The sequence below is a fragment of the Acipenser ruthenus genome, chromosome 23 (genome assembly GCF_902713425.1).
Source record: "Acipenser ruthenus chromosome 23, fAciRut3.2 maternal haplotype, whole genome shotgun sequence".
Taxonomy (NCBI): domain Eukaryota; kingdom Metazoa; phylum Chordata; class Actinopteri; order Acipenseriformes; family Acipenseridae; genus Acipenser; species Acipenser ruthenus.
In genome coordinates, this window is record NC_081211.1 from 1,745,172 (window position 1) to 1,764,187 (window position 19,016).

General features: G+C 39.7%; 3 protein-coding genes across 3 annotated transcripts in view; 1 reads left to right on the plus strand and 2 right to left on the minus strand.

Annotated features, from left to right (window-relative positions):
• Nucleotides 1-7,002, minus strand: part of LOC117413976 (uncharacterized protein KIAA1522-like) — a 61,727-nt gene extending 54,725 nt beyond the window's left edge. Inside the window, exons 1-2 of the mRNA XM_058997371.1 lie at nucleotides 6,719-7,002; nucleotides 6,278-6,346 (exon numbers count right to left, since the gene is read on the minus strand). The gene's annotated coding sequence lies outside the window, so the exon portion shown is untranslated. The remainder of the gene's footprint in view (nucleotides 1-6,277; nucleotides 6,347-6,718) is intronic.
• Nucleotides 7,003-7,399: 397 nt separating this feature from the next.
• LOC117413750 (syncoilin-like) lies at nucleotides 7,400-11,062 on the plus strand. Its single transcript, XM_034023056.3, has 4 exons — nucleotides 7,400-7,732; nucleotides 8,689-9,460; nucleotides 9,684-9,808; nucleotides 10,167-11,062. Exons 2-4 carry the CDS (start codon nucleotides 8,696-8,698, stop codon nucleotides 10,240-10,242), a joined length of 966 nt encoding a protein of 321 aa, XP_033878947.3. The 5' UTR covers nucleotides 7,400-7,732; nucleotides 8,689-8,695; the 3' UTR covers nucleotides 10,243-11,062.
• Nucleotides 11,063-11,204: 142 nt separating this feature from the next.
• Nucleotides 11,205-18,877, minus strand: LOC117412930 (histone-binding protein RBBP4). Its single transcript, XM_058997377.1, has 12 exons — nucleotides 18,676-18,877; nucleotides 17,164-17,311; nucleotides 16,545-16,690; nucleotides 15,953-16,126; nucleotides 15,422-15,537; nucleotides 14,768-14,928; nucleotides 14,334-14,460; nucleotides 14,145-14,222; nucleotides 13,868-13,944; nucleotides 12,694-12,751; nucleotides 12,380-12,490; nucleotides 11,205-12,096 (listed from the first exon to the last, which is right to left on the minus strand). Exons 1-12 carry the CDS (start codon nucleotides 18,689-18,691, stop codon nucleotides 12,034-12,036), a joined length of 1,275 nt encoding a protein of 424 aa, XP_058853360.1. The 5' UTR covers nucleotides 18,692-18,877; the 3' UTR covers nucleotides 11,205-12,033.
• Nucleotides 18,878-19,016: the final 139 nt, after the last annotated feature.

The window sequence follows — 19,016 nt, forward strand, 5'->3', positions numbered from 1 at the left end:
TGACTTTAACCCGTCTGGAGGATACACTCTATTAGGCTACCTGTAAGCTATTGCAAACTCCTAGAACAAGACACAGGGCCTATATTTAAACTGTTTTATAATTAGAAATGTTAGAAAAATGAAGATATCCTTACCATCATTTACATACAGACCAGTCTGGGCTTTACAGTGCTTACATAACAGAGCCGAGGAGGCTAGGCACGAACCATCGACTCCGCGTCCTGCAAGGTGTCTTCTCATTTGTGGTTACAGAGCTTTTAACCTCATCGACTGCTCTGGTATCACACAACACTGCCCATTACTCATGCTGTCACTGCGCTTTACTACACTTTGCTTTTATGATGCTCAGCTTTTGTAAGGGTACTGTTGCGTTCAATTAAAAACACGTTCTTTAAAAGCAGATTGAAAAAGCTGTGTGATCAAAACCTGTCTCCCATCTCTCTCAGTCTGTCTCTCCATGGAAACCCTGATTACAAAGCGAGTGTTGCATGCAGAGGCTCTGTCCTGGGTGAATAATGCCCTTTGTGACCCTCTTATCATCCGATGGGAGCTGACAGGCTGGGGAAAGGAATGTTCCCATGTTTCCATGCCTCATACCATCAGGGTGAATCAGGAATAAAGACTTTATTAAAATGTAATGCAGCAATACCTTCTGGCTCTTTCACCGATCATAAAAAGAAAAAGTTCTTAATTAAAAATGTTATTGAATTTTGTACTCCCCTTTCCCCCCCCCTCCTGGAGCCCTCTCTCGTTATCAAACCCTGGAAAGAGTCGAGTCTGTTGTTTATCTATCACTATTGGAGTTCACCTGCTTGAAGGGAAGATGTCGCACGGCTGCAAAATCATTTGGTATCTTTTAATGAAGAAACGAAATAATGACAGTGCCAGGGATTTTTTATGTTTGTTTGTTTTGCAGACCAGCTTATTAAGCCAAGAATTGACTGGGAATGACCCAAGGTTGTTGGCTGCAGGTGCCAGCAACACAAAACTGAGAAAAAATGTTTTGAGCGAGTCTAAAAACTCACAAGCCTTTGGGGGCCTTGGTGACCCCCAAGACACCCAGCTGTTCCGCGTTTCCTTCAGTGCCTGCCAGGAGTTTCTTCGGCCCGTTTGCTTCTCTGCACCCCCGTGAATTTTGGCCTGGGGGCTCCCGTGTGAATCAGTGTGTTCTACACGGGTCTTACTGTTCCGTACGGTTTGGTTTTCCAGCCTTCAATTTGTCTGCGTGCCAACTAGTCTTGAGGCCTAACTTTTTTTTTTTATTTTAACAAGAAACATGTTTATTTTCTGTTGACAAATATTTTTCTAGGTAAAGATCAGTCTGTTTAGGAAAACGTTTACAAAGACAGCTTCACTGTTTAAAAACAAAACAAACAAAAACACAGTATATGTTTTACTCTAAACAAACTGGCCTGCAAAACCAGCCTGCTCACATTCACGTTTTAAAAGATTAAAAAAACAATCATTTAAGAGTCTAGTGCCCCATATCAAAATTGCTCTTACAGGGATGGCAAGGAGACTCCTATCGCATAGCAGTTATGCCCACTCCAGGTTTTATTACGAGCTTGATCAGACATAGTATATGGTAACAAGCTCAAGTGGGTCTTATTAAACTCATGGTGAAACCAGGATCAAACTGCTATGTAACAGGAGTCTTATTTCCATCCCTGTCTTACTAGCTAAGAATGTTTTTTAACCTATGAGGTCATGTTGAGAATACCAGTAAAGTTAATTTAGCTACAGTTCACCTATTAACAAAGCTTTAGCAAATTAGGTATTTTAAGAATGTTTTTTGCCTGTTTAATGATAAAATACTTTATGATTATTTTATGCATGTAAAACTTACAGTCAATTCATGTAAAAATACCTTAATAAACATTTTTAAAAAACCCATTCTATAAATAGTTCCCTTGGTAAAGTTTCTGAGAGCCAGCTTTTCAAACCTCAAATCAGTTGCTTCTGCACCTTTGGATTTTGAACCAGTTTTAGTTCTTTGTTTAATGCCACTATAAATCAGGAGTGAGAACATTCTGCAAAGCCAACCTGTTATATAAACTCTTAAAAGTCTATAACCAAAGGAATTCAGACTCTGGATAATGGCTTAACAGGATCAAACAGGATTTTGAAGACGCGTTGAAGATTTCCTTTAGTATGACGGAATACAGCACTAAAAAAAAAAGTACATGCAACAGCTGAGTGAACCAGATTTCATTAAAATAATTAAAAATCTCCCTCTCTCATGACACGGCAGTGCAACTCTTGGCTAGGTGGGAAGGACATGTGTTACACTGGATAAATACCATCACGGAATATGAATCTATTATTTATTTTAAAAGACTATCATTGAGTCACGTGTTTTTTTCTGATCCCTTACCTTTTTATGATATTGCGATACTAAAATGCTGTGTTTTCTGGCAAGTCTCTGTTCAGTTCTAGTTGTCCGAGACCTATGTGATGTAGGCTGGATTAGTCAAAGTGTCTATATTAGTAAGTGCTTTACAAATATGATCCTTACTCTAACAGTATTTTTAGATTTTAATAGAGTCTGGGGTGGGGACCTCCACTTGTCTTCTCCTGATCTTTATTTCTACCTAGTTGAAATGTGCTATTAAAATGATGGATTTGATGTGATAAAATCGGATAAGGGCTCAGCTGTTTTTTACACCAGGGTACAATCTGCATGGTATTTTGTCTAGGGGGAGGGATGATAATGTTTTGTAAGGGCACTGGAGTGGATCTAACGCAATCCTTCACGCTTTTTCCAGCATCAAAAATCAAAGCGAAAGTTTTATACATTTGAGACGGACTTTTGTTATTTACATCAACTGTGGGACCCTGAAGAAGTGAAGTTCTGTATAACAAACAATGAGCTCAAATAAAGAAATGTTATCATTAGTGTTTCGTATTGAAGTCTTTCCATCTTCCCTGTGGATCTGGCTGGATAAGGGAGGGAGACCTGGCTGTTTACCTGGATTCTTTAGCGCTGAAATCACCAGAGAACTGAGTAAGGAACAGAACAGACTCCCAGACAGGGTCAAGCTTTGAATTAATCAAGGCAGTCAGATCACAACTGATTCAAGCACCAGGCAGAGGAAGCTTTGTTTCTTTTGAACTAACCAGGACAGAATCTTCAGTGCAGGGTCAACTGGTTGAAAACCCCCACGTATGGGTTTTCTAAGGCAGATTTATTTTTCATGCTCTGTTTCAGTGGCTAGCTTGTAACAGTGTGACGTCACAACAGCAGCTCCGCCAAGCTCAAACCTTTCATTAGAAGTAAATGGTTAAATACGCTTGGAATAAACAGAAAACACAATGGTTCTTTGTGCAACTCAGAAATAATATTTTTGCGATGTAAACAACCACACAAGACCTTGCCCCCTCCGGGTTTATGCTTTTCCTCACTATTGGTTATTTTTTGTGTTACCCTCTTTGCTCCTTTAAAATAGAACCATTCTTGGCGTTTTAAATCTGTTTACAAGCAAAGAGAAATCGGTAATGTTTTTTCGGTTTTCAGTAATAAAGGCTTGGTACTTCTTTATAAGAATGCTCTAATAGAAAGGACTTGCATTGGCTCTAGTTTACGCTCTCAGCATTCTGTTCACTTGGCTTTTCAGAGGGTTCAAACTTTCTTTCACATATCGACTCCTGAAGATGTGCAACTGTTTCCATCACAGTATGAAGATGGAATTTGATAATTCTCTGGTTTTAAGGATCGAATTTGGGAATTGCTTAGAACCAATGCTTCTCCTTCACTCCACATGAATAAATACATCTTATTTATTCTGGTCTTTGATCTCTGTGTGCTGCTGATTAAGTCTGAACCACACATGTTTTTATTGTGTTGTGTGTACTTCGAAATTGTCTTTTTATTGCTTCACGGGACCCCCTTATAAACAAAGCTCCGGTCTCAAAGGGTAAATCTCTCTTCACAGACCCTGATAAGCACTAATATACCTTACCTAAGGTAACATAAGGTAGCCCAGGCGCTACTCTGGGTCGACAGGGTCCTGTTTCAATGATCTGACCAGTGGCACTGCTTAGGAAACCTGTGTAAGAGTCGGCTCTGCAAATGACTGCCCTCTCACTGGCCTGTCTCCAATATTTACACCACGGACATTTCTCCCCACGTACCTAATGAAATGGTTGCTAAATAGCAGCCTGTTCTGCAGATGCATGTTTATACAAGTCACAGCACACAGAATGCACAGGCGCCACACCCCTGCAAATACAGCCCTGCTTTAAATAAACTGTTAAAGGAGAACGGCTCTATTACGTCTCACTTGAAGAAAGCCCTGCCTGGCACATAAAAAAAAAAAAAAAATGAAAAAAAGAAACTGAAACGTGACAGATTTAAAATGCTGGATCAAATGCACAAGATAGGGGTGTAAACATACACTAATGTCACAATACTATATGTGTCGAGATATGTAGGTCACAACACATATCACGATACATGCGATGGTCCTGATGCATAATAAGACCAAATGATCAATTAGTGACGCACTGCTAGGTTAAAAGACCAAATGAAACAGGGAGAGTATGCATTCATACCAACTTTAAAACACACCTGTTCTGCATTCAAGAATCACTTGAACTACAACGAGTTATGTTGTGGATTTGGTCTTGTATCACGATACACACCTCTATTGCGATACTACATAGAAAGCATGACGATTCATCGATGCATGATGAACCTTTACACCCTTATTAAAAAGGTGTAGTGGACAAACTTTTGTACCATTTTAACAATGCTTTTATAACTACATGAAATTCACATTTACAATGTTTAAAACAGCTTCCAGTTACAGTTTCTTCTTTTTCCTTCACCTTATCTTTTTATGACGTTTGCAATCATTTTGAACGCTTATGACTGTTTGCAGATCTGTCCTGATGTGCTTTCAACCGACTTTAGTTATAGTTGCCATTCATAGACGTATGTAACACAGGCTAGATCGATCAAAGTGCTTTAATAGAAGGACGAGCCAGCACCGATACACACAGTATAGATTTGAGTAACAGCATTAGGAAACACCGCGTGTACGCAAACATCTTTCACCTGCTCATTAATGCCTCTGCTAAGAATGCTGAATAGCTAACTCAAACTGGATTCCAACGCACTCTACATTATCAAAGACCAAAGCAAACAGTTACACCCTGGCTGTGCCCCGGGACATTCCTGTTAGGTTTGGTTGATTTCATGTGACGTTAAGGCGGCTGAATGCAAACAGAACCTTCGATCCTTTTTTGCTCCTTAATGATTACTAGCCAAAACGCAGTCAGCTGGTCTTGCTGTACATAAGAACATAAGAACATAAGAAAGTTTACAAACAAGAGGAGGCCATTCAGCACATCTTGCTCGTTTGGTTGTTAGTAGCTTATTGATCCCAGAATCTCATTAAGCAGCTTCTTGAAGGATCCCAGGGTGTCAGCTTCAACAACATTACTGGGGAGTTGGTTCCACACCCTCACAATTCTCTGTGTAAAAAAATGAATGTACCTCTCTCGTATTGTGGGCTATCCTCTTGTAACCAGCTGCGGACGGTTCATGCAATATGCAGTCTTCCATTCCTACCTGGTTTTTACCTGTACAATAATAACTGTAGCATCCATTACAAAAACAGCAACTGAAATGAATGGCGTATGAAAGTCAAAGACATTTCTGTAAAACTTCTAATGAAGAAGCTATTCTGCTGGTATCATGTGTAAAGGTTTATACTGGTTGCAAATGTTTGGTCAAATTGAATGTTAACGTGATGAAACACACAGTGTCACTAACTTACTGTACCCGACAGAGCTGATAACGAATACCAACGCTGGTTACTATATACTACAGGACAACTAGTAATATGTCGTGCTTACGGCTATTTTGACAGCACCAACTTGAAAATAACATCACATCAATAACCGAGGCAACGGGCCTAGCGGCAGTATTATCAACACAGAGCGTTGCTTACCGAAAAAAAAAACATCTAAAAATGACTAAAATCATAACACAAGCAACTACATATGAAAATACAAAACTAAGCTAGCAATAAAACTATTGTACATAATCGCCTCAAAAACCATGGTTAGGAAATGTTTTTATTTTTCTTCTATGTTTTGTGGCCGCTTTTAAAAATAACTTTAAAACACTTATGGAATGTCATACACATGCGGGTACGCGGTTACATTATCTTAGCAGGCACCACTGTAAAAGGCTGACGTGCTATATTGTCATCACTCATTATAATAATAATAATAATAATAATAATAATAAGCAACTGAATCTATAACATACCTCGTTTCAACAAGCGATGCGCGTCACCTCCATGGCTGATGCTAGTCCTTGCTTGTTTGTATATTTGTCCTGGAAATTAAACATGAAATGCGATGTTGGTCGTTTTTTCGTTTTTTTCCTGTTATTTCTATTCCCGTTGCATTTGCACTAACTAGTTGCGTGATTGAAGCATTAACCGATGCGTATGTGGCTAATTTAGCACAGTCATGCTGTTAAGCCTAAAAAGATAGCTATCGTTAGCTTTTTATTTTTATTTCATAAATACACCACAATAATACACAATGTAGCGTAGTGATGCCAAGTTAATGTACACAGTACTCAAATCCACCAATGACGCTAATTGTCTCACACGTGTTACTAATTGTTTAAATGTAAAATTAACACAAATCCTTTAAATATATGCATTTTGGTAAAACAACAATACATTCTGCATTTTATTACCTGGTCAAACACCTACAGCACACGCGATTTAGACAAAACTCTCAATAAAAGAAAAAATAAGACTTTATTACGTTTTACATCTTTACTGATCTTTTGGAGCCACCCTGTGCCGATATAGGGGTATTGACCAACTCGTTATTTGTTTCCTGTCAATTACCGTGCATTACTTTTGATCTTTAACAGAATTACTCGCCACTGCCAGCGGTAAAAGAAAAAGTTTGCAAAACAAAAGTTTTGTGTTCACTTTAAACAATGGCTGACCTCAAGCTTAAGTATGTTCTCTACATCCGCTTTTTATTGTTCTGTGCAGCTTTTATCGAGGGACGGCGTCCACGACTGATTAAAGAGATACAAGTGTGCTATTCCAGGATTAATGTGGAGGCCTTGCAATGGCTTGACTGTTCGGGAATTGTGTTTCAGATACAACATGTACAGATGTGTGGTTGTTGTTTGACTCCTTCAGTCCAGATCAGTTGCTGCTATGGACATCATTATTGATCCCTTACATCCAATTAGCAGCAGAGACCAAAGGCCAGCACACTTACAGCAGTGTCGCCTACCCACGTGGTCCACTTCCGGCACAGAGAAAGCAAGCATGAGATCTGACCAGCTCAACCCCTAGAGAGCAGCAGTGCACAGGCTGGGATGTCAGCCACTGCTGGAACCCAAACCACTGACCTTTTGAACGTAAAGTGAGAGCGTTCATGGGCTTGGGTTGGGTTTGCGCCATGGTCTCCTGGGTAAAAGTCACTTCAGCCGGACTCTGGCTAATTTTAATCTCAACCACGGGCACTGCTAGTTATGTCAGCAAGAATATTAATAATGTCCCAAGCCGGTCCCTGCTTGTTAGATATAGAATCTGGCCACAGCTGGTAGCACAGTTGGTGTGCAAGCAAATAAATGCACTCAGGAGGGTTGGGTTCTGTTTCACCCATTTATTAATAAACACAAACACAGGCTCCATGTTATCTTAGTGACACACAGCATTAGAGGGGGACGCTGCTTCAGGAAGAGGTAGGTAGCATCACAGAGAACTTCTTTATGTCCATTACGTTTGCAATGGTCCATTTCCAGCTATTCTGTCATTAAACATACTATGCTTGTACAATACATAACACAGTTGAGTTTTGTCATGGGTTTTTAAATCATATTCTACTGTGATTGTCATTGCTGCTTAATATGATGCATCCACTGTGCTTTTAACTCAGTATACAGCAGTATGCTTTTATAATGTGTTTTTTTTTTTCACTAATGCGCTTAGTTTTCAGCAGGGCTGTGGCTATCTCTAGTTTAGACATTCTTGTCATTTCAAATTAAGCCTAGTTTGTTCAGTGTTTCTTTTAACTCCTTAAAAAGTCAGGCTTTAGGCTCACGACTATGTTGACTTGTCTGGGTGTTCTGAATGTTGCTAAGATTCTTTCATTTTACTTCTCTACAATTTCATTAACAAAGCATTCTGGTATACGTTTGGTACATCTTGCCAATACTTTGGGGACAAATGCCCTGAAGTTTTGCTCCAGTGCACCGTTTGCACCACTTAGAATTTAAAAAAGAGCTTCCTAACAAACAATAAACTGTTTCGTATTAGCCGAGTGTTTCGAAGTAAATGTTCTGGCTACGTCAACCCAAAAGGGTATGGACTATCGGCAATTTTTAGAAACTGTGTTAAAAAATTTTCAACACTTTCTATGTAGTAAATTTGGCCCAGTTGTTTAGCCAGCACACCCTTATTTAGGTATTTGTGTAGTACTCTTCCTTGATACTAGAAGCATGATTATCTTGAAATAATAGCACACCTTGATTGAATGTGAAGATATAAAACTCTCGCAACAGAAGAAAAATGCAAGGGTAAAATTAATTATTGGAAGTACTTATAAAACTGTTGTACTCTTTAAAAGTTTCAAGCGAAAAGAGAATCCTTGTTTTGGGTGGTTTGTTATATTAAAACCTTTGCTCAATTTTTTTTAAAGGTATTTAATGGAAGCCACAGAGCCAGCAGACTCCATCACGGAGACGGACATCATGGAAGAACTTGGGAACCATTTCCAAAAGTGCATTAATGAGGTAGATCGGCTTGTAGCTCAGAGGGAGAGTCTGGCTCATGAGATCATCCTACTCCAGGAACCGATGCTCCGGGAGATCAGAGCACTGCATGGGGAGCTGACTGCTGCCTGGAAACAGAAAGCCAAGGCGGAGCTGGAGTGCCACAGCCTGAGAGAAGAGGTACGCCTGGTCAAATGGAGCCTTTTCAAGACTACTAGAGAGTGCGTGCAGTGCCAGTACACGCTGGAGAACCAGCGGCATGATGTGGCCCAGTTCTCAATATCCCAGGAGGAGCTCCAGAACCAAGTCTGCTCTCTTTCTGAGGAGCTTTTGCAGCTCAAGGCTGCCCAGCAGCAGCGCTTAGACCAGTTCAGGCAAAAACTAGAAAACTCCCGCAGGCCCAGAAGAAGCCTGGACCTGACGGACTGTCGCAGGTTGTCTCTGGACTTTGAAAGCTACCTGAAGGACAGCAGGAAGAGCGTGGAGGAGTTTTACGAGCCCAAGGTTGTCAGCCTCTTGAAACGGAGGCAGGCCAGCATGGAGGATCTGCGGCGGACCCGGGAGCAAGCCGAGGACCTCAAGGACAAACTGGGGCCCCTCAAGAGAGAGGTGGAAGTGCTGAGTCTGCAGAGGACCTGTCTTGAAGAACGGGTGATGCTCATCCAGAGAAAGAGGGACGAGGAAGTCTTACAGTATCGGGTAAGGCCATCTACAGTATGTACATGGAGGAGGTTAGGAGAAGAGACAGGGGCATCCCAAAGACAGAAAAACAGATGCAGAGGTTTGCACAGCCATCTAGCTGGGGTTTAATGCTTATTGTGACTGAGCTTTTTGTATTTGAGATTTAAAGACGTAACATAGTTTGGGACAATGCAACTTCACCATTACTTCCACGCCTTACAAGAGTTTCATAATTTAATAGGAAACATTGGAAAGACTGGAAGAGAGCATCAGGGAACTGAAAACTGAAGTGCAGCTGCAGGAGAGAAAAAAGAAAGAGATGGAAACCTTGAAGAACAGCCTTTCACAAGAGCTTACGGTTTACAAGTAAGGAGCTCAAAATTCACACTAATTAATGTTGCAGATTTAAAAATCCAGAGGGTTTGCTAGTGAATTTATATCACCCCACCGTCTATACCATAAAGATTATCTGAATATTGAGAATGCAGCACTGTGGTGTGCTGGAATTTTACTCAGAAGCATGCAGTAAAACTAAATTACTTCTCTGGCAATGCCCCAGTTGATTTTTTTACAGCCATGCACAGTACATTGTAAAACAGTATCTGCTGCATCAGTAACATGTTGCTGTAAAAGTCCAAACTTGTGCTAATGATTTACTGTTGTTGAATGCAAATTTCTAACAAGGTTCAGTTCATGCCAATGTTTTTTGGTGTCTTTCCTCCAGAGGCTGCATTGAAGTTTATGAAAATATTTTTACTGCCACCGAGAAGCCAAAAGACACAAAAAAAGAACTTTCCTGAGAAGCTAGCTCTCAAATCCCAGAAGACATATAATGCCTACTTCTATAAGCATTTAAAAAAATAGTCGATACCAAAAATAAGCCATTTTTAGACTTTGTTTCAATCTAGTGTCCTCCCCCATGACCAACTTACACCAAACTACCCTCCATACAAAAAGGTAAATGTCAATGTTAGTCTTGTATGCAATATCACAGTGCCAACTTTCAGTACCTATTCCATATTTTTCACAAGCAAAGTGTACAGTTTGTTATGTTAGTAAGAGTCACAACAAAATAAATACAAAAAAAAAAAACAATTTATTAATTCCGATGCACTTTATACAATTAGTTATAAAGACGATCGATTGAAAGAGTGCATAAAAAGGTCACAATATTTATTATTAAAATATAAAACTGACAATTCAATAGACAATACCAACATGAGCAGCTGCACAAAGGCTTGATCCATCAAGACACAAAGCTAATTAACAGGGTATTTGGAATGGGATAGTCCAATTATATGAGGTCTGTGATGAGAGAAATAGCAACTGTAAAGGATTTAAAAATTAAAAATAAATATCTGGCTTCGGATGTGCTAGGTTCAAAAGTAAAATTGTGAGCAGTTAAAGGCTTGAAAATTCAGAATCTCCCGTTAAACTTCTCTTTAGATTTCTTTTTTTCTCTTCTTAAACTGAGAAATACAACTTCAATTTGACTGGTAAGCCTCTTCACCAGTAATGCAAGAACTTAAAACAGTTCTTTAAAAACAAGGTGATCAGGGAGATGGATACATCAGAATCCACTCAAACACCATTCCCTACAAGGTAGCTCTAAAGGCTGGTGATTTCACGCTCCTAAAAACATGCCTCTTACATTTTTATTCGTCTCTTGAAATAAGCAAAAAGCAATAGAAAATGCTTTACATCAATACAAGACACACAAGATGTAGATAGGTGCAAAGCTTGCTTTTTTTTTTCTTAAAAAAAAAAAAAAGAGCACCATCTTATCGTTGGTTAGTTTACAAAACAGGCCACTGGAAAAATGCATCCAATAAAACATCAGAAATTACTTCTTTATCATACAGAAATTAAGTCTAACTGGGTATTCTACCATCGGTTGTATATGATACTTTAAAAAATAGAATACAGCCTTAACTGCTCCAGTTTTACAAATGGCCCACCTGAATGGGGTTCCAATGCGGATTACTGGTGAGGCACATCTGGCTTTAAAGATAGCATAGGTACCTCTGGATTGGGGCACTGCAAGTCAGTCACCTGTCAGGTAATGCTAAAGTGATTCATTTGGAGAAGTTGAAAATGTTGCACTACTTAAATACATTTTTGTACAACCCTTGTGTTGGGGCGATTGTTTACGTAACTGTTAAGAAATGGTACAGTTCTGTAATACAATACAGGTGCCCAATCCATAACGGCAGTTAAACCCGAGTGTTATTTTGCATACGATTTTGCCAACAAATCGTCCGTCTTGGTACTACCTTCATTTACTGCATGGTTTGGTTTCTGAAAATCTGTTTTTGAAAAGACTACAAAAAAAACCAAAAAAACACACCGACTGGTTTCACAGACACCAATAAACACTAATCTTGGACTACCTAACCTAAAACATTAGGTAGTCCCAAGATTCATGCTAAATCGATGTCCATGAAACCAGCCCTTCATGTGCCAAATGCAACAGCTAACTCTGTGCTTTGTGTCTAGAAGACGGACAGACAAAAGGAGTAGGAAAGCCTAATGGGTAAGAGAGAAAAGAAAGGGCAGATAAAGACAGACAGAGACAATGGTCTGGTGGTTTATCAGCCTTGTACTTCTGCATCTGCAGCTCCTTCAGGGTCTTCGTCATTGTAAATGTTCTCAGCCTGCAAAAAAACAAAGTTACTGTACTTACGAAGCTACATTAAACAAATGCATATGACAAACAATGATATGATGTCCCGCGAGTCAGAGATCACATGCAAAGTCATATTATGTAGTATATTTACAGAATGTGTTCACATTGAAATATGAGATTAATTACTCGGGTGGATTGGTAAAATACATTACTCTGATCAGAAGGCTTAAGTCTTTCATGCCTTTGCATGCTGCATTCTGATTCTGTTCCATGTCCTTTGACAATAAAGTATATTACAGTTTAAAACTCACCATTTGCCAGACTTGCATGATGTTGTCCTCTGATACAGAGCATATCACCCAAGGTTCATTGGGGTTCCATGAGAAATCAGAAATCTTGGCCGTGTGTCCACCATGGATAAACTGAAAAGAAAAAAGGATGTAAGCGATCCAAAAATAAAATACAGAACTGATACAACCTAAACAAATGTTGCAGGTTCAAAGACTGGGTACTTACAAGGTTAATGAAAATATATTGGACAGCATCTCCTACATGGGTTAGGAGCAGGTTTACACTTGTTATGCTACCGGATGCATTGATCGGAAAGGTTGAAATAAACACTCACCAGCAACTCTGGGGGTCCATCCTCTGCATCTTCAGGTGATTGTTCCTCGCCAATTTTACTGCAGATGGAGAAGCGTGTTACTGGCTCATTAGTACAGGTGTCAGGTTTAAACGTGTACATGATTCAGTTTAGTTTACTACCTCGCAACATTTAGCCATTCACTGAATGTTTAAAGCTAAACCCGAGATACCCCCATTTAGTAAGAGAAATACACCAAATGCACTCATTGAGAGAGTGCGTTGTTACTTTATCAGTTTGCTTTTCTTACTAAAATTGAAGCAGCCAGATTTTAGCAACACAGACCTAGTTACGCAACTACCAAAATGTTATTTTTCCATTGAGCGAGGTCCCTAGATTTGATTTGTGATTTTATGCAAAAAAAAATGTATAAGTTTGTTTAATGGAGGTCTAGTTTCATGTGGTACACACACACAAAAAATCAATCCCATCATTAAAGAAAAAAAGGGCATGAGAACTTATTTCAGCCAGTACAGAACTATAAATAAAGCAGTTTCCATGGTAACACACACCCAGACTGCACTTTGTTTATGGCACAGAGAGAAGTTTAGACTAGGGTTGAGTGCAGGCTTTTCAAAATGCAGTAGATCAGCAAGCTTTAATAATGAAAAACCTTGTCCACCGTTCAATCGTAGATTGTGCTCATACTTTAATTATTTAATGTATTTTATAATCAAGTCAGAAGGGTAACCCGATCATGCAATGCAGCCGGAGCAGTCTCAGGACTTCAGCACCCCAGGGCTTGGCTGTCTGCTCAACCAATGAATGTCCGCTATTAATGGTTGCCTTGACGACTGCATACATCTCTCCCAAACAGTACAGCAATCAAACTACCACCACCACCCCAGTACTCCCCTCTCAGTTTCCCACTATGGGAGATAGATAAACCTTTCTTAAGAGAGAGTCCAATAGTCATCCTCTATTTTAGGTTGCCATAGTTTGGGATTCGATGCAGTATATTAAGTCTGCATTTCTGCAGCATGAGTTCACATCCTACTCTCGTATCTCACTCAAAGTGCTCAGATGTGCGGCCAGCAAGCTTGTAGCTATCCTAGTTGAAGAAGCTGAATATTTTAAACGCAACAGACGACCAAGAAGCATATGCTGCATGACTGAATTAAAGTTAAACACAAAAAAGAGGAGACCCCCACTTTACCTCAAATCCCAGACATTGAGCCGCCTGTCAGTTCCACTGGATGCCAGAATAGTTTCATTATGAGGAGACCACTGAACCTATTGGAATAAATACAGAACAAGTAAACCCTTTAAGAGGTGTAAGAAAATAGATTTTACAACCTTCTTTAACAGTCCTTTAAGGAAAGCGAGTGTCTGTTATAAAGTGGTATATAACAAAATCATCAATTTTTGTAAAACATGTTATTGTTTTCTTACTGCAATGGAGTGTCACTTCAGTTTCAATAGAGAAAGAATACCTGGAAGATTTCGTCTTTGTGAGACTCAAACGAGTGTAACTTCAGTTTTAAGTTACGCAAATCCCAAAGTGCAACAGTCTGAAAGAGAAAGGCAAAACACACACACGTTTAGACAGATTCTTGTACAGGCTACAATGTATTTTGTTATCAAACATTAGAAATATACGAGCTATCAAAAACTGGTCCCACCTTGTCCGCAGAGCCTGTTGCCAGAATAAATTCACTGTAGGGGTTAAAGGACAGGCAGTTCACTTCGGCAGTGTGGGCGTCGACAGCATGGCTTGGTTTTGATGTATTGTTAGACCTGGTGTCCCAGCTGAAAGGGAGAACAAAATAAATAAATAATGATTTAGCATTATGACTTTATGCTCAATAGTTTGTTCAGCTGTTTGGTCTTGCAGATTAATGGAGACCTATAAGAATGTACAAGGTTAACAGACACATTTGCTTGGGAGCACCTACCAGATGCTAGCCTCAAAAAAACACAACTTCATTTATCCCAAAAGCACAAAGCCTCTGCTCCCACTCACTATATATAGGGTTCACAGTATGGTTTTCCTGATAACCAATGTTAGAAGGGGTAACCGTATTCAAAAACACATGCAGGACTTAAGTCTACCTACATCATGAGTTTCTGATCATCAGCGACTGATCCAAAGAGAGACTCGTGCAGCAGATGCCACGACACGTCCTCCACCACCGCTGTGTGCCCGGTGAAGATTGTCTTCGCGTCCACCACTTTCCCCTCCTTCGGGACAGCGCTGATATCCCACAGACAGATCGTCTACAACAACGAATAAAAAACAAACCCACACAATTAGTTATAAAACGTGACAAAGAACTGGATCAGCTGCTGTAAATAAACATGCAAGTCAGTAATATACTGTATTCTGTTATGATTTCAATATACATCAGGAGAACCTCAGGAGAACCTCAAATTTACTAAAACAGTCTAAGAAACGTCTAACTCAGAAATATGCATTATATCCAATGGTTTAATGTAGGTGTACTTTTGCATTCATAGTAAAAGGTCTCAACATTTAAACTGAGGAGTAATGATAATGAAACAAAAAGACCAGACAGGCATGTCTAACAGGTTTAGAAAAAATTAAATAAATTACAGCATCTGATCAGCGTGTTATTTATAGTAGTCAGGAGCCCTGTCTCCATTTTTAAGTGACCGGTCAGTTCGTTACAGCGGCTCTACTGTTGAATGCAAGTCAGGAAAATCAGAACTTGTATGTAAATTATAAAAAAGTCAAACTTGCTTTCCTTACATGATCGTCCGACGCGCTCAGCAGGTAGCCGCTGAGGTTGGGGTTCCAGGACAGACCATACCCTTCTTTCTGATGTCCTCGTAAACGCAGATCTGGATTGCACTCGCCTGAGGGATCTACACAGAAGCAACAGAGACTAGAGTCAAGGCTTGTATTTAAGAAACTGAACCAAAATAAAAAAAATAAAAACATCCACCTTGCTCGAATGTTACTCTGGTGCATAACAATACACTGATCTTTATGTTATGAGTGTCGTTACAAAATCGCAAGCCCGGACAGGCTACTTCAAGTGCACCAAATTGTTAAAAAGAGAATTTTAAATAAATGTGACTGGCATGAATACACATTTAGATTTGCATTTTAAAACAAGTCACTCATTATAACTATAACTATATTATAACTAATATATATTACAGATACTATTGCACGGTAAAGTAATTTACTCGGTAAAGTAATAAAATAGGCTTTCTTCTTGTAATCAGTGGAGAACTGCGAGTGGGAAATGTAACAGTAATGACGTTAACCCTTCACCTGGTTTTGAGGGGTGCTTTGTGTAGTCGAACACCAGCACATCACTGGTTGGGGTTTTCGTAGCGATGATGCACGGGTTCTGTGGCATGTAGCGGGCCCGGTTCACTTCCCCCTCGTGGTTGATTTTGATCTCTATTTCAATCTTCCCGCTGACTGATCCAAATCCACCGAACTCTATGGAGGATACCAAATTGGGAGAATGTGGGGGGGGGGAAAAAAAGCTACCAACATTTGATGGTGGTTCCTGATAGCAATGGAAAATCCCATGTTATGGTAAACAAAGTGAGTCAATTTCTATCGGCATTTAAATTTAAATTTCAAGGGGTCCATACAGGCAGTAATGATCTACTTGATTTTAAACTAAATAGCAAATTTTTTATATGTGTTCAAAACTGCCCTACAATGATACCTAATTTTTTTAATTGTATTTTATGCAAGACAATTCCATACCTAGTGATAAGTCCATTACATCTTAAGGATTCAGACCCCTGCAGGCTCCACTGTACAGTGATGAAGTCTGTCTCCAGTCTTCCTGCTACAATAGGTATACATCTGTATTTTTAAATGTATTTTTCACATGCAAGCTCTTTACCTCCTTTCTCGCTGTCATAATGAGAAGCATCAAACTGGGCATCGTCGTTGGGCAGTTGAACGCTGGCGATGACAAGGTGGTTTTGTTCATCAGAGGTGTGAGTGCCGAGCACCAACCTGTGAACGCTGAAGTCCTTCCCTTCAGGCCTGCAAATGTAAGAAGAAACACACACATTTAGCAACTGATCTCCAACATCTCCATGGACAATCTCAAACTGTGTGGGGCAAAAGCTACCTCGCTCAGTGGTTCTCAAGCTGAACGACTTGGTACCGACATGCTTTTCCAAAAACTCAAGAAGCTTGCAACGATCAACCAATCTGCATTACCACAGCCAGGGTGACAGTACAGCTGTCAAACAGTAAAGCACGGGAAAGTCTACATGAGTGCATTAACGTTGCCCAATAACAGCAGGCAATAAAAAGGGAAAACACAAGAAAGTGAATGCAAGCCCAGTCAATGCCAACAGCCATCAGCACTTACCAACACCACTGTAAGTTTGTCGAGTGGTTTCCGGGGGTTTACAGCGATTGCACAAAATCATCCTTGTGGCCGCATCTGAGAAACTGACCTGTCTCCTACATCTGGCATCGTTTTAGGTTGTGAAGGGCATTGCACCTACCTGGTGACATCTGGTAACCACTGTGCCGTAAGACTGGGCCACTCCAGAGCGTGTGTCATCACCAGGTCATACAGAAAGGGGGTGTTCTTCTTCCAGATCTTGTACTCCTCGTTAATAACACGCTCCTCCACCGCATCGTCAAACGCTGCTACAACAGTCAAAGAGACACACAAGCATTTTAATATCAGAGTCATTTATAGTCATCTTCCTCATTACTAAAAATCATTGTATTCTATAATGTACCTTATTATTATTATTATTTATTTCTTAGCAGACATACAGAGTACATTACATCCTTCTATTGCTACACCTCAGGACCCACGCATTGTTGGGATTGCTATTTTTGGTTGCAACTACTGCACACATAGCCAAGCAAGTGCTGTAGTATTTAACTACAGCACTAAATCATTGAGATTCTCATTGGCTTAAAATGTTTGCCTGCGCAACTTTAGTTTTGATGGCATCAAATAATGCATTGAACCTAAACAATTCTATTTACTAATGATACACTTTGCATCTTTAAAACACCATTTAAAAATATAAATCACAATGTTAATCACAATGTTAATATCCCAGCCACCTCTGTCTTGTAATAAGAATTAACCGTTTTAGCTAGTACCAGGGTTTAGAAACTTATTTTTCAAATATCCCATTCATATGCCAAGCTCTGGATTCCACTAGACGGATAGGTACAAATTAGACTGGTTTTAATAGTCCCTACTGAAACAGGACTGAGGCTAGCATTTAAAATTAATAAAAGAAAGTGAAATAATACATGAAAATGACAAGTTCGTTGATTTTAAAGCATAATTTCTAACTTGACGATCTAATTTGTCCCAATACAATGCAGGCACAAAAACCCAAACGTAGGTGTGTTTTTTTGTTGTTGTTTTGTTTTACAGAAAGGCTTTTCTTCTACTGTAATCGTTTCTAATGCATTGTCAAATTAAGAGATAGCAGGAGTGGTCATGAAAGAAATGATCAACTCCAGTTTGGCGCAAAAAAAAAAAAAAAGTTATCGAAAAGGTCTAATTTCTTAGATAGGCAACGCTCCGACTGACAGCGACGTATCAGGCAGAAACTTCATTTTCCAAACAGCAAATACAATACAGTACCCCACAATACAAATTATACAACAAAAACAGCAGTTTCGTGTTTTTACGTTCTGGTTAATCCGAATAGTAATACAGTGTACACGGTGCATAGTTACTGCAGACAGCAGCTCTATAAAGCCCCCAGAATAACACGGTATAGTTAAACAGTAATTATGGCTATAGCTCAAAATAATTAATAGTATAAAGCACACACTATGCATTTGAAATAGAGTGGTTATAAAATCTAGAAAGTACCGGTAGTTAATTGTTATTTGGCGCCAGCGCTATTGAGTACCAAATACACATGACGAATGCGTTAGGCCTGCGTTGTTAAGCGATTAACCATTTCTCCGTAATAAAGCACAAACAAGCCAGTCTTTTCTGTAACAGGGTTAAAAACAACAAGCTTTCACGTTACCTTCTTTGTCCGCCATAGCTGCGTATATCAGGCTATATGAGCCGTAACTACGTGTAAAAAAAAAAAAGACGTTGAAATATAAAACGCAACCGGTTGGTCTTTGTCTCTCGTCCAGTCAGAGAACACATTCGCGCCAACTCCGCCGGGCCTACGTCACGCTCCCGGGAACGCCTCCAGCCAATTAGAAGGCGTCGCGCTCACGTCATTCCGACGGCAGGAATCCCTTCTTAAGCACGTACTGCGTAGGATTATAATTGTGCTAAACGTAATGTAATATACTGTGTAACATTTTCCGACTCCCAGTACTAACGTTTACAAAAAAAGAAAGAATGGGTGTTTAT